Here is a 13,941-nt window from a genome sequence, read left to right as displayed (position 1 = left end):
TTCTCCCACCAGCAACCAGGCAAGATATAGGAAGCATTTATGTTGTTTCTCCCTTGTCTTGCCTTTTCAGAAGGTCTGGGTGATTTGGGAGAAATCTTGAAAACAGTCACAAGAGTTTCATCCTCTCAAAAACCAGAATAACCCTGAGAGGGGAAGTTTGCCCACAAACCCCACAATGTGGACAAGCCCACAGCACTGCAGCTCTGTGGATTAAGAGTTACTGTTAGTTCTGGAGCACAAGGATCACTTTGGGACTTCTTGTGAGGGCCCTAAAAGCTCTCCAGTGGGCTGAAGCAACAGCACCACACCCAGCCAAGGCCCAAAGTGTCACCTCTTATCACTCACTTCTGGGACTAAGGTACTTTGAACCCAAGTCCTTGATCCAAAGACTTTGACATTGTGGGAAATGCTCTCCTACCTTACAGGTCTGACATCCTTCCTCTTTTGCAGTGCCTCCTGCTCCTTTTTGTGACCAAGGAAGGAAATCCCATGCAGAAGTGTCCACAGCATCACCTGGGCTAGATAAAGATGTCTGCAGCCTGGAGGCACCAGCTATCAGCTGGATCTTGGCTAGGAGGTGCCTGCTTGTCAGGCAGCACCACTCCCAGTGTGTCACAGTGCTTTCCTTATCTCCAGGTGGACTTTGGACAGGGATCAGAACTGCAGACACCTGGGCAAGGAGGAGCTGTTTATGGGGATCATTACACACTTATGTGAGGCCCCAGTTGACTGGACAGGCTGGAAGCCCCAGCAGAATCCAGGCCAGTTTGCAGTGCTCAGAATCAGGAAGCTGCACTCCAGTGGAGAACCTTGTGCTCCAGCCCTGTGACCCGTGTGGGTGCCAAGCCAGAGCAGTCAGTCAATGCCTGTCCTTAATGAAGGGTTTTACCCACCCAGCCTGGCTAGAGAGGGTAAAACCCTGAGTTAGGCAATGGCCCATTGCTGCCCTGGCCCCCAGCACAGCAGCACAGCTGGCACAGCCCTGCCAGGAGCTGAGGGGACACCACAGCTTCTGTCCCTGCACAGCTGGGAACAGCTCAGGGGGGAGGGACCATCCTGTGACTGCCTGGCTCCATGGCCTGGCCAGAGAAAGCCCCCTCAGTCCTCACGGGGCAGGCAGGGCACAACACCCAACACACAGCTGGGCTGCTGGGCTCACACTGCAAACAGGGAATGGCTCCCAGGACAGCCCAGCCAACGGGACCTTGGGCCCAAAGCCTCAAGGCAGAGAGAGGTCTGGGAGCCTGCAGCAAGCAGAGCCAAAGAGGGGAACACACTGCAGAGACAAAGCTGCTTCCCCCCAGATCCCTCCAGCTTCACCAGCTCCTCCTTGCAGCCTGTTCCCCCCACTCCTGCTCCCAGAGCAGGGCAGGCAGTCCCTGCAGGAGGCACAGCAGCTCCCAAAGTGCTTACCCAGATCCAGCAGAGCCAGCCCCCTGCAGGAGGGCTGATCCCGAGGCTGGAGAGCAATCAGTCACTGACCCAGGGGAGGGAAAGCCCATTTATTTAGGCTGTTCAAATTTGGCACGCACAGAACATATCACAGTAATGCACTGGAGGCTAAGGGTTTTGGTTTTTTTTTTTCTTTTTCTCTACAGACATACAAGAAAACTCTATGCAACTCCCATGTACACATTACACAAAGGAAACAGCTTTAATCAACCACTGATGAAACATGGAAGCTTTTAAGATCTCTGTAGCTGGCACAGGAATGTTCTCTACCCCCCATACAAAAGGCATTTCAGGTCAAACTTTCTAGTAGGTGATATTTCCATGCATTTCTACAGAATTAAAGAAGCTAACAGACAAAAAGCCCAGATCAAGCCATATTAGTCAGGCTGATTGGTTCTACTAAGTTAAATCAATAGTAATTATGGACAAATGGACCAAGTGACCAAAGACTGGGGCTGAAAATACCATTTTTTAAGTTGTGGTTCCTTTTCATTTTACTACCCATAACTGGAGAGCTCTGATATAAGAATCTGCATTTATAAAAGCCTCAGAAGCATCTGATCCACTAGTAAGTGTATATTAGAGAAAGGTAGTTCTAAATTAAACTGTGTCAACAGAAAAAGCAATTTCTATAGAATCACTCAGGAGGAAAGAGACCTCAAGACACTTCATAACAAGAAAATTGAACCTACAGAACAGTGAACCTTTAAATATTATTACTGCACTGTGAGTTTACAAGAGAGTGGATTAGGACTACTTCTCCAGAAAAAGTGTCTGTTTTATGTCTAGCTTCATAATTAGGCTTTTTTTAGTACAGCTCTGCAACTGCAAGCACTAAGAATTTAACCCAGTTTGGTGCTCACAGGTTGCTCCAGCTGAAGTTAAACTAAAGGTTTCAAGTTTTGTCTTAAAAGGTTAAAGGGAAAGTTTTTGAATTTCACTTGTTACTATTTGGAAAAGCAAGAACTGGAACCAGATCATTCTCACCTCTCCACCTTTCATGATACATTGCTCCAATTTTTAGAGACCTTTAGTGTTAATCCATTGGGGACAGTACTGGGCTGGACAACCAATGCAAATATTAATACACCAAGATAAATCCTTAATTTGATTTATTTAGGGTCATTTTTACATACAAGCTACATCTCCAAAATCTACTTTATTCTACAAGACAGCTTCCCTACTGTTAGTGAAACCCTTGCCTAGAATGTTTGCTTTATATAACTGATCTATTAAAACATGGAATGCTTGTAGAGTTGTGGCACTGTATGACATCTACACGGGACTTCCTTCAAAAGCTACGACTAGGGAGCCTCCTAGCTTCTCAGCAATGCAAGCTCGGTTCAGGTCCTCTGGCCCATTTGCTTGGCATTCATGCTTTATGCCTAGAAAAAGAGGCAAAACACTCAATAACGCAGTATTTCAACATGCTGGTAAGCAATCAAAGAAACATACCTGGTAGTAATATTAGAAGAAGCAATCCAGTCACTCAAGCAGACAAGTCCTGCCTTAGCTTAGGGAATTTGATGGTTTTTCCCTGCCTCATCCCAGGAGACATCTGGCTGCACACCAAATGTCACTGAAGGGACATGAAGGCAGAAATCTGTCACTAGCTCAGTGCTCAGGCTCTCAGAGCAAATCCCTCATTTCTTGTGCTGCCCTGGATACAGCAGGGGAGGGAGCTCCAGGCAAGCACATGGACAGGGCTGGCTCAGCTCCCACTGCCTCTGCAGAGGTGGCTGAAAGCACCACCCTGCAAACCTGAGAGGCACAGAATGAGCTGGGCTGCCCAACCAACAGTGCTGCTTTTCCTTTTTAGGGCTGCAGAGCCCAACCCACGCCTGCCTCGTATGGTGGAAAACAGAATTTCCTCGGGATTTCTTTTTCTCAGCACACATAAGTTTCCCATGGCAGTTCCGTCCCTGGAAGGCTGGCACTGCTGCACAAAGATCCTGTCAGTCTTGCACAGTTGCAAGGTTTTGGCCAGTGCAGCCTGAGGAGCTGAAGAGTGCTACCTGGCTATCAGCCAGACTGCCTTACTACAGCACAGTAAGTTTATGAGTCTGCATTTGAACAGACACAGGGATGAAAGTGCTCTGCCACTGAGGCAGCTCTGCCCAAAACCCAGTGTTGTGTTATCAATCTTATGGTTTCTAGCCTGTATGGTGCAATGTGCTACTCCATGTGGTCTATCACACATTGCAAAACCTGCTCTTGTCCTGAGCACTGTCCTAGTGCCTCTGAAATTTTGTCAGATAATGTAAATTTGTGCTAGAGCTCATTTTAGCTCTGTCACATGACACTTCACTTCTCAGTAGTATGTCAAAAAAACAACAACAAAAAAACTCCCAATTAAGCCTTGCTGTGTACTCCAGGGACACAGAAGAGTTAGGAACATTAGTTGTATTACATACCTTGAAACTTCTTTTTGATTGCATCCTTGGAGCTTGCGTAGATCATCTTACTTTTGAGAGGTGCTTGTTCTGGTGCCCTAGGGGAGACACCACAGAGAGTGAAATTAGTGACAATGATTACCTACCCCAGACAGAAGCAGGATCCGACCCACCATGGCCAACTGGAACATCTCATGGCTCCAGAATACAGGGATCAGGCTGCCCAGCTCACTTTAAGCCTGCCATTTTCCCAGCTTGGGCAATACAAACACTCAGAGACCTCACCCACAGAGCCTGGACTGCATGCTAGGAATGAGAGAGTTGGGAAGATGGCTTACCACAAGAAAAACATCAGCTCTTCTTTTTTGGATTCCTTGGTCTCGAAGCTTGCATCATACAAGGCATAGCGGCAATCCTTCTCGGGAAGCATCTGCACAAAGTGCTTGAAAGGGTCGGTGACCGTCACTCCGACGTCTCCCACCAGAATCTCTTTGCCTTCCTCCACAATAATGCACTTTTTGTCTGGACTGAGGCAGAAGATGACAGCCTTCTTCCTCTTCTTGATCTCCTCCGGCGTGGAGCACTTCCGCACTTTCATGTCGTAGAAGATGCGGCACACCTCATCGGCCACTTGTACTCCGGAGGCCTGCAGAGACCACAGCAAACACCTTCAGGCCCTGCTCCCAGCCACAGCATGGCACTGCCCTACATCCAAGGCTAGGAGACAATGGATTCCTGCAATAGTCACTGCAGCCCCTCTTTTCCAAAGCTAAGTAAAGAATCTGGAGTCTGGCTGCTGCCTGCCAACCCAAAACTATTCCAAAGAACGCACAATCCCACTCACACCAGAATATTGTTACAGGCATGCCAACCCCTTGTTCTCTGAGATTCAGTTGTGGCAGATCCTTTGGCATTACATCAGCTTAATTTTCTTCCCCATTTCATGCTGGCTGGACAAGCCCACAAGGATCTTCTGTTCAAAGTTTCCCAGCCATTTCCAGCATGCTTGCTAGGAGCTTTAGGAACAGAGGCAAAACTGGCCAAATTCCACACTTGTCACATGGACTCAGTTTAGAGATCAAGGGAAATGTAGTGGGGTACTGGGATTGCAGTGGAAGCTTTCAGCTGAACAAACCAACTTTGGGAAGTTGCTCTGAATTCAGTATTTCAAACAGAGAATTTGCAAGTCTTAAAAGTCTCTTCTTCTCACAACTACTTCAGCAGTTTTTAAAGCAAGCTCAACCCTTCTCAATATTTCCCCCCCACCTTGGAGTCAGCTGGGAAATTGTAGTGAGTGGTATCGTGTTCCCCCGTGTAAGCTGGAACAAGAGGTGCACATGCAGCATTATCAATCTGATGTTAAAGGCAGCTGCACAGAATAAAGAGGACAAGACCTAGCAAGAATGACAAAAGGCTGAACTGCATTTTCAGTCTGATGCTGTTCTGGGAATGAGACAAAAAAAGTGGGAAGTAGAAGCATTTACATTTGAGTTCTCAGACTGCACCAAGCTGGATAGTTTAAGGGCAGCTGTGCAAGAGTGAATACTGCAAATGTGGGAAGCCAGCAGGCACTGCTGGAAGGACATCATGGCCAGAGCAGTAAAAACCAAATTGAAGCTTGTCCAGTACTGAACAACTCTATCTGTTCAAAATGCTACACACAGTATAAACAATGAGATTCCTTTAGAATCCTGCTTCCTCCCTCACTGCTTTTGTGTCTTCCACATTCAAATGACATTACTCATCCCCATCTATCAGAAGGAAAACTGCCTCCCTCCCTCCCTCCCTCCCTCTGTGCAAACCACGACACGTCACTGCTGCGAGCACAGTCAGCAGTACCAACACTCGGCTACAGCAGCAGGTGAGACACACAACTCAAAAAGGATAGAGGCTGCCCTTCATTCAGCCTCAAAATGTGAACTCAAGGGATTTCTTTTGCATTTTGAAGGAGCAGCAGAGTTCAGCTGTAAAACCAGAGGGACGGAGGTGCAGTGCTCAGGCTGTCCTTGAGAGATGGTTATGGAATGGACACCTATTTTAATGTGTGGGGGTTTTTTAAAGCCTTGACCAGTGCCTACCACAGAGAACTTCAGATAAGCCCAGATTCTCCTCTTTCTTCCAACATCCCTCCTCCTGTAACTCAGCTAACCCAGTGAGGAGAGGTGGCACAGCTGGCAGAATCTATTGCCATGGAGTTTGGTATCTAGAGCTCCCAAGTGCTGGCCACAGAAAGCCAGGACAATCTCATACACCAGCAATCTGAGACAGCTTTTCTTTAGGGTGGAGAGCAGTGCTTTCTCAGGGTTTACCTAACTACAATGGGACCTCCCTCTAGATTGACAATGCATGCTCAGTCTGTAAGTGGTAGCCCACGCAGCTTGCACTTTGGGACACGAGAACAGCAATTCAGTCACTGTGCCTCAGCTGTGTGGCAGGCAGCCATCCTTCTGCATATCACCAATAAGGTGAGGGAAGCACATGGAGAAAGCCTATTTCAGGACAAATTCAAGCTACAGTGCAAACATGGACCCAAAGTGACTCATTCTGGTGTCACCTCCTCCATACAGAGATGCTGCACTTTGTCAGTGTGACTGAGAGCTAATGAGGAATAAAGGTCTCCCCCTGTCCCTGTGTTTGGTGTGGGCAAGAGCCTCTTTGGGAAGACTCAAAATAACATAAAGTTAACCTAATAAAACAAACAGAGCAGCAACTGCAGCTATTTCATCATTCACTAAGGACAAATCCACTGTGAATTCAAGAGAAGCCTTCTCCTCCCCAAGGTTTATTTTCTAACTAAGGGCACCTCAGTAGCTGGCAATGGTGGCAAGACACAGGTTTTAGTCACAAAGGTTCTTAGAAAAGGCACAGAAAGTCTGCACTGCCATGGAAATGAGGCTATTTATAATGAAAAAGCACTACATGCCACCTACCTCTACCTTTGTCAATTCTTGAGCTTTGCTCTAACACTACAACAAATAATTCCTTTGCACCAAATCATGTTAACTTTGCAAGCACGGGTTAATGCTCAGCTCAGACCCAGAAGCAGCAGCAACAGAGCTGCAGCTTGATGCAAACTGTGCAGTCATGTGCATTTGCTTGTGCTACTACACAGCCAGAAACACGTCTCCAAGTCAGGAGACAAGTTGTTTCTTTAAAAAGAAACTGAACACTGCTGGCAAGTCAGTTCAGATTCCAAAAATGTAGAAAGTATTTAGTCTGGAAACTCAAAATTCACTGCAAACCTTCAGCTGATAACTGGGACTGACCAGAAGCTGAAGGGACAACAGTGACAACTGGATTTTTCAGCTTTCCAAAGCAAAAGGCTGTTAGTAGCTGGCGCTGCTCCTTTTCACAGCTGCTGTACAACCCCTGGATTCATCACACAAGCTGACATTGGCAGCCATTGTGTTGCCAGGGACAATGCAGATTTGTTCCATCTGAGAACACCCTATAGCTGTGCTACAGCATGGGCTGAGATGAGACAGTGCAACAAACCAATTCCCTCTGAAACCAGATCTGCTGTCCTGACTGCAGGGCTCCCTCTTCAACCCAGCCACAATGGCCTCACAAACATACTTAAAAAGGACAAAACTCAAACCCCAGGCAGCTTTTGTTTTAAGGTAGCTCCAACCACTCTGTGTAGAGCAACAACAGGATGACTGCTAAGAGCACTGGAACAAGGAGAAATTCCAGACTCTAAATACATGTCCTCAAGTGACATTTTAACCTCATGTCTGCTGCCTTGTCCAGAAGAAGAGCTGGTGAGAAGCCTCCACCCTCCCAGTAATGACAGAGCAAACACTTGTTAGTCTGGATTTTCCCTCTTTGGCCAGATATGGCTCTGCTCAGAGGATTCAATGCAGCACATTGGTTATTATTTTGTGCATTGTGGCTTGAATGCTGCAGAGCTCCAGCAGCCATGCTCCTGTTCCAGGATGGAAGCAGTTATCCAGCTCTGGAGTGGCACATGGGGTTGGTTCAGGCACTTGTGGGATGCACGACCATGAGCCAGCTGGTGACATTTCACTGAGGGGACAGACCCTTCATTGCAGCAAGGCAGCAGCAAGCAGGCAAGCCACCTAATTACCAGATGGGAAAATCATGCCAGGACAGCACATTCAGGAAAGAAGAGGCAGAACAAGTTTCTCTGAGGCAATCAGCACATCTGAGTTCTCCCCCAGCACCTCCATGCACACGCTGGGGGCTCAGCCCCTCACCCATGACCCCGTGGCACTGGTGGCAGTGTCCCCACTGGATGTCACCTGAGGCAGGGACTGCACTCACTGCCCTGTCAGCAGGCTCTGCAGGAACACAGCAGCTCTTGTTCAGAGGCTGAAGTGCAGAGCTCTGCACAAGCACTGGGAGAGAGCACAATGCCCTCCCTCCACAGGCAGCCAGAGAGGGAGCCCTGTGCCCAGCCAGCCTCCACTGCAGGAACCAGACCCAGCCATTGCCAAGTACCAAACTGAAATTTGATCTAAACTGGGGGAGACTGAAGAATAACCCAAAGATTTCTCAAGAAAATCCCCACATACAGAAAAGCCATTTCAGGAGTGAGAGATGTCAGACACCTGATAAACTGGATTCACAGCAAGCCTGCACTAAAGCACAACTCTGACACAATGAAATTCCACATCTCTTTTGTTAGGAAGTGAATATTGTGGGCATCAGTATTTTCCTTGAATACCTAAAATATTTTACCTAAGAAGAGTCCTTGTTTTCCTCAACTCCAAGACAGCTAAGACCTTAAACTAATGATTTAGTTTGCCTCAAGACAAGTTTGAAGGACTAAATTTAAGTCTTGAGAATTTCAGACTGTTGGTTTTGTCTCCTGTGATTAGAGCCCAAGAACTCTCCCCAGTGGTGCCTGGGCATGCATTATCTCTAGAGACATTCCAAGATCCAGCTCTTGACTTGTTTTGTCTGAGAACCACTCACAAACATTGTACACAACAGGGTGAACTATCCACAGCTACTCAAGTGGAAACTTTTGCTTCTTGGAAAAGCATCATCAATTTTTTCCAGAATCTGACACCAAGAATGTATTAAAGCACGCCTTGTTTAATTGCAAGGGCAGATGTGAGAACACTGTGCTCCCATGTTTGCTGGCCACATTATTGGCATGTATCTGGTTCTTAGTTTCTTCAGTAAACCCTGTTTCCCTCATGCCTGGCTTACCCCCCTATCTACCTCTGAAATTCCCTGCCACTGCCAGAGCTGCCTGTGCAGCCATGTGGCACTTCCCTCTGACTCACTCATGTGTCATAGTACATCTCTGCAATAAATACTTTTCCAATTAAACCTATTTCCACCCAACTGCTCTGGGACAGCACCCTTCAGGGACAGAGCTGTCCCCTGCACTGCCACACAATGGAACCTGAGGGAAAAACTAAGCCAAGGTAGCTGTGGGAGCACTTAGGAGAAAGGGAGAGTTACAGCCTGGCTGAAAGGAAGTTTTGCCAAATCAGGCCTCTGGAAAGGTGTCACCACCTAAGGCCAACAAGCCAGTTGAAAATGTAGGCAGTCAAAACCATAAAGATATTAAATACTGCTTGGCTTTCAATCTGTTATCTGAGCACTCAAGAAAACACATCTGATGTTAACATCCCCACTTTTCTGAGCAGGAAGGAGGAAATGCAAGGAGCAGCTACTTTGACTTCATCCCAGAGACCAGAACAGTGTGGGAACACCAGTGACCTCAGGAGCCTGGAAAAGCCCACATTCCCTGTTTACCTACAGCTGGACAGAGAGACACCTCCATTTACAGGGAACAGCCTGTACATCTCAAAGGCCAAGGTTTCAACTCAGATCTGAGGCCTGACAGGAAACAGAACTTGCAGCCTTTTACTACTGCTGTATAAGAGGCCATTATTTGCACACCATAAACCAGCAAGAAGTACAGAGTCATCTACATATCACTTGTAGAAAGATCTTGAGTCTTGAAGTTTTTATTTTGCATTATTTGGTCTCTTTTGGCAGGGGGAAGGTGGGAGGGAAAGAACTGAAACTCTATTCACCTTTTATTTCCTGCCCCAACCCCCAAGAAGAAAGGTTATTGACAAGATGAGATGAGTATAAAAACAATTATTAAAAAAAAAAAAAAAAAAAAAAAACAAACACTACCCTTTGAATTCCTGAAGGTAATTTCTTCAGCTTTTAGCCAAAGAGGAAATTATCTCCTTCTCTGAGCCACCACCAAGTTCACTCCCAACTGAATTATCAAGGTAGGCAGAACAAGCAATACCCACAAAAGGCAATCCCAGCAACAGCACTGAAAAACAGGAACTGCAGTGGCCAGCAGCAGCAGGGCAGAAGTTTTGAGCAGCAGCCATTCCTGTGTTGAAATGTAAGTTTTTAAGGTAATGCAGGTGGAAGCTGGTGTGTAAAAGGATTCTTGCAGAAAATCAAAGCTTCTCAGAAACACATTCAGCACACAGATCAGCTGTTATGAGCCTAAATGCCTATAGGAATTTTCTTGTGGCCTTTCAGGCACCTACAGCAACCTAAAGCTTAAATGCCACCCTCAAAATGAGGCTTTGAAGGGCAGCTCTGGGCACCCCTGACACTTTTTAGTGAGGGATCCTCCTCTCCTGAGGAGACTGCTGTGAACACTGAACAACCAGGTGCGGAAAAGGCCGAGCACAGCTTCACAGCAAGCCCTGGTTGCAGTCAGGCTCTCTCACACGGGATTGCTTAGGTCAGCCCGTGCACCCAGCAGGAGCCTCTTGACAGTGATCCTGCCAAGGCGAGTAGGAACATGCCAGACATCAGCAGCACCAATTGTCAGGAGGCTGTTATCTTGTATATGAGGCAGATGTACCTTGTAATTACACAGATCTGGGAATAGCACTGACTAACAACCAAGAAAAATCATTTGCACGGTACTCCAAAGACCTTGGACTCATTTAATCCAGCAGCAAAGAAACTGAACATTGTGGCAAGGCACAAAAGCTGGAAATCCAAGCTCCTTTGATAGCAAAGGATGCCCTCCTGCTGGCACTACCACACTTTGCCAGAAGGCCTCCACTCTGCCCAAAACCAACTTCATTTGCAGCCTCTCAAAAAAGCCTCCCTAAACCCTTTTGCAAAAAGGAGATCACTATGAGAAATAGTAGTTTTGACTGACTTGGGAATTCCCTGGTTGCAAAGCAAGATGAAGCCTGACACGCTGAGTAGTCACACTTAACTAGGTTTGCATACTGCAGAGGTGGAAGCTGGCTTGTTGAGACAAGCCTCTCTTAAACAGGAGCTGTGAGTCTCATCAGACTTTTTAGCAGCTTCATCTGCAGCTCCCATCAGCTCTGCTCCATGCTGCAGCTTGGGTGTTGGAGAAAGCAGGGACATGAGCAGTACATCCTGTCTGCCACCCTACGGACCAAAAATTTATTTCCTGGATATACCACATGTTCAGTGAACTACTGGTAAATACCAAGGGAAGGCCTCAATATTTAAAACCTCTAATACAGGTAAATAACTCAGTATTTATGTGTGTATTGTCACTGGGTAAATAACCCAGTAAGTGTGTGTTGCTGGACAAGTGCTTGTGGATGACTCAAGAAAAACAAGGCAGCGGTTAAAGCTGCATGAGCTAATAATTGAGGCAAATTTGCCAACCTCCATCTCCTGAGTCAAACGAGGATGCAAACTCTGAGCACGGGCAAAGCAAACAGAAGGAGCCACCATGAGACTGAACACGCGTTTGGTCTATTCTGCCCCATTTATGCAAGGAGAGCCCTAACCCTTTTTTTTCTTTTGAAAGCCAGGAAACACAAGCAAATCACTGCGGATCCTTAATACTTTTTTTGTCTCTTTGCTTCCAGCGTTATGCCTAGGATGAATGATGAATGCTTTCAGCACTGTCCGGAGAAGCAAAACAAATAAAAAAAATTAAAAAAAAACCCCCAAGTCGTTGCAGCAACTGCCTCAAAATTTCAGCTTCCTGGAGCGGCCGCTGCGACTCCCTCCCTGTTTTTTACACTCAGCGATTCCCTCCGCGGGTTCCGCTTCCCCCTTTTGTCCGCCGCCAGCGCCGCGGGCTCGGGCCGGGCCGGGCGGCCCTGGCAGGGGACAGGGCCCGTGCTGGCCCCGCCGCCGCTTTCTAGGCCAGGCCCGAGCCCCGGGCCGTGCGAAGATGGCTCCCGCGGGACCGAGGCGGCGGCCGCGCTTCCTCCCGAGCAGCGCAGCCCCCGGCCTCGCACCGGCACCGCCCGGTGCCTTCCTGCGGGGCTGCGACCCCCTCGCGGCCAGCCAGCCCCCCGTGGGGAGCGGCGGGGCCGCCGCCTCCCGGTCGCTCCCGGCCGCGCCCTGCGGCGCCGCGCACAGCCCCCCCTTCCCACCCGGCCTTTTCCCGCCGCGCCCTCGCTCCGCGCCAACCCCCCCTCCCAGGGCCGAATGGACGCGCCCGCCCCCAGCGCCTGTGTGCGACGCGGAGCGAACCATTACCTTACAGTGGGGGAAAGAAAAAGGAGGGAGGACAGTTCCATCGCTTCAAGGCGGGGTGGGAGTAACCTTCCGTCGCCTCATGGCGGGATGGGGGCGGGGGGGAAGGGAGGAGAACGGATCCGCCGCGTCAAGTTCAAAGGCGAACGGGAAGGACCGGGAGAAAGGGAAGGAGAAGAAAAAGGGGGGGCACGATACGGCCAGGCACAGCGGCGCCGCCAGCCAGAGCGCCGGCCGGGATGCGGCGGGCGGTACCGCCGCCCCCCTCCCCCCTTTTTTCCCCCAGGGATGAAGGCGGAGGCGGGAGACGGAGAAGTCAGAGGCCCGTCCGGCGGAGCGCGGTGCCTACCATGGCGTCAGCGGGGCGCGGCGGGCGGGCGGCGGAGCGCGGTGCGGCGGCGGCGGCTCCCTCGGCTGTCTGGGCGCGGCGCGGGCTCCGGCGGCAGGAAGAGAAGCTGCGAGGGCGCGAGCCGGGCGGAAGCGCTGCCGACGTCACGGCCGCCGTGCCCGGAGGAGGAGGAAGCGGTTGCTATGGCGGGAGCCCCGCGTGGCGACGCCCCGGCCCCGTGCGCACGCGCGGGCGGGGCGGGGGGCGGCAACACCGTCGGCACGCAGGGCCCCGCCCCTGAAGAGTTAACCAATCACAGGGAGATTGGGGCTGATTGACGTGTCAGCCGCCCAATAGCGCGCGCATTCAGCCGGGTAGGCGGGGTTACCTGCTCGAAGGTGTGCCGGGTGGGGTGCGGGGATGATCGTGAGGGCAGAGCTGGGGGGCTCGGGGGGCCGCGAGGGACAGCAGCGGGATTTGGGCTGCTGGGAGCGCGGCTGGAACCGACTCGGGCGGCCGCGAGAGCAGCGGGGAGCCTGCGGGAGGGGATGGCCGCAGCAGCAGCAGCAGCGGCGAGGGGCGGGCAGCCGGGCGGAAGTGTGGGAGTTTTTCTCTTTTTTTTTTTTTTTTTTTTTTTTTTTTTTCTCCCTCCGAGGGTTTTTCACTACCTACTTTGGTGCGATCGCGGGCGGGCGGTGCTGATTGGCTCGGGCTGAGGCTGCGGCAGAGCCCGGCGCTTCCCGCCGGCACCCGCGCATCCCGGATCCCGGCACCGCTCCATCCCCGCGGCCGCAACAACGGGCGGCTTGTCCTCGGAACAAAGGCGGCCCTGAGGAAACGCTGCTGCCGAGGCCGGGGCAGCTCCCAGAAGCTGCTGCTCCGTGCTCATGGCAGCCCTGACTAAAGAAAATATTAATTCCTTAATGTTCCTGCCCGGCAAAGCTCGGGCTGCTTGTAATCAGAGTACTAAGGCGTCTGCTGATGGTACAAAATGTATATATAGAAAGTTAGGTTTTTATCACCGAATTCTGACTGCAGTGATGTTCCCGGAGAAGAACAGTCGATGAACAAACCCCTCCCCCCCGCATCAAAAGCTTATTTATTGTGTATGTGCCTTCCTGTAAGAAGGAAACAAAAACAAGACTCGATGGCGGCGTTTTCAGGGCTGGGGTATGAGGGAACAATACTTCATTGCAACTATCGTGAAGCTTCACTATTAAAGATGTGGGCAATGCTTACACACGTTACAGTTTATATCCATATTGCTGTTCTAGTTAAAAGGGTTCAGTTTTTATTTGATTTATCCCCTCTTTCGAGGCTACCCCAGTA

At 49.8% G+C, this 13,941-nt stretch overlaps 1 protein-coding gene across 1 annotated transcript; it reads right to left on the bottom strand.

Moving 5' to 3' along the window:
• Window positions 1-1,482: 1,482 nt before the first annotated feature.
• Window positions 1,483-12,890, bottom strand: DSTN (destrin, actin depolymerizing factor). The gene is made up of 4 exons (XM_058800847.1): window positions 12,634-12,890; window positions 4,184-4,491; window positions 3,867-3,943; window positions 1,483-2,837 (listed from the first exon to the last, which is right to left on the bottom strand). Exons 1-4 carry the CDS (start codon window positions 12,634-12,636, stop codon window positions 2,728-2,730), a joined length of 498 nt encoding a protein of 165 aa, XP_058656830.1. The 5' UTR covers window positions 12,637-12,890; the 3' UTR covers window positions 1,483-2,727.
• Window positions 12,891-13,941: the final 1,051 nt, after the last annotated feature.

This window comes from Ammospiza caudacuta, chromosome 3, assembly GCF_027887145.1.
Source record: "Ammospiza caudacuta isolate bAmmCau1 chromosome 3, bAmmCau1.pri, whole genome shotgun sequence".
Taxonomy (NCBI): domain Eukaryota; kingdom Metazoa; phylum Chordata; class Aves; order Passeriformes; family Passerellidae; genus Ammospiza; species Ammospiza caudacuta.
Note: the sequence above shows the minus strand (reverse complement) of the source record. Positions and strands in the feature narration are given on the sequence as shown.

What these genes read in the sequence shown, in the direction of transcription:
- DSTN (XM_058800847.1), bottom strand. An exon ending in GAGCTGATGTTTTTCTTGTG is followed by an intron (nt 3,944 to 4,183) that starts GTAAGCCATCTT and finishes TGTCTCCCCTAG; the next exon opens with GGCACCAGAACAAGCACCTC. An exon ending in AATCAAAAAGAAGTTTCAAG is followed by an intron (nt 2,838 to 3,866) that starts GTATGTAATACA and finishes CTCTTTTTCTAG; the next exon opens with GCATAAAGCATGAATGCCAA.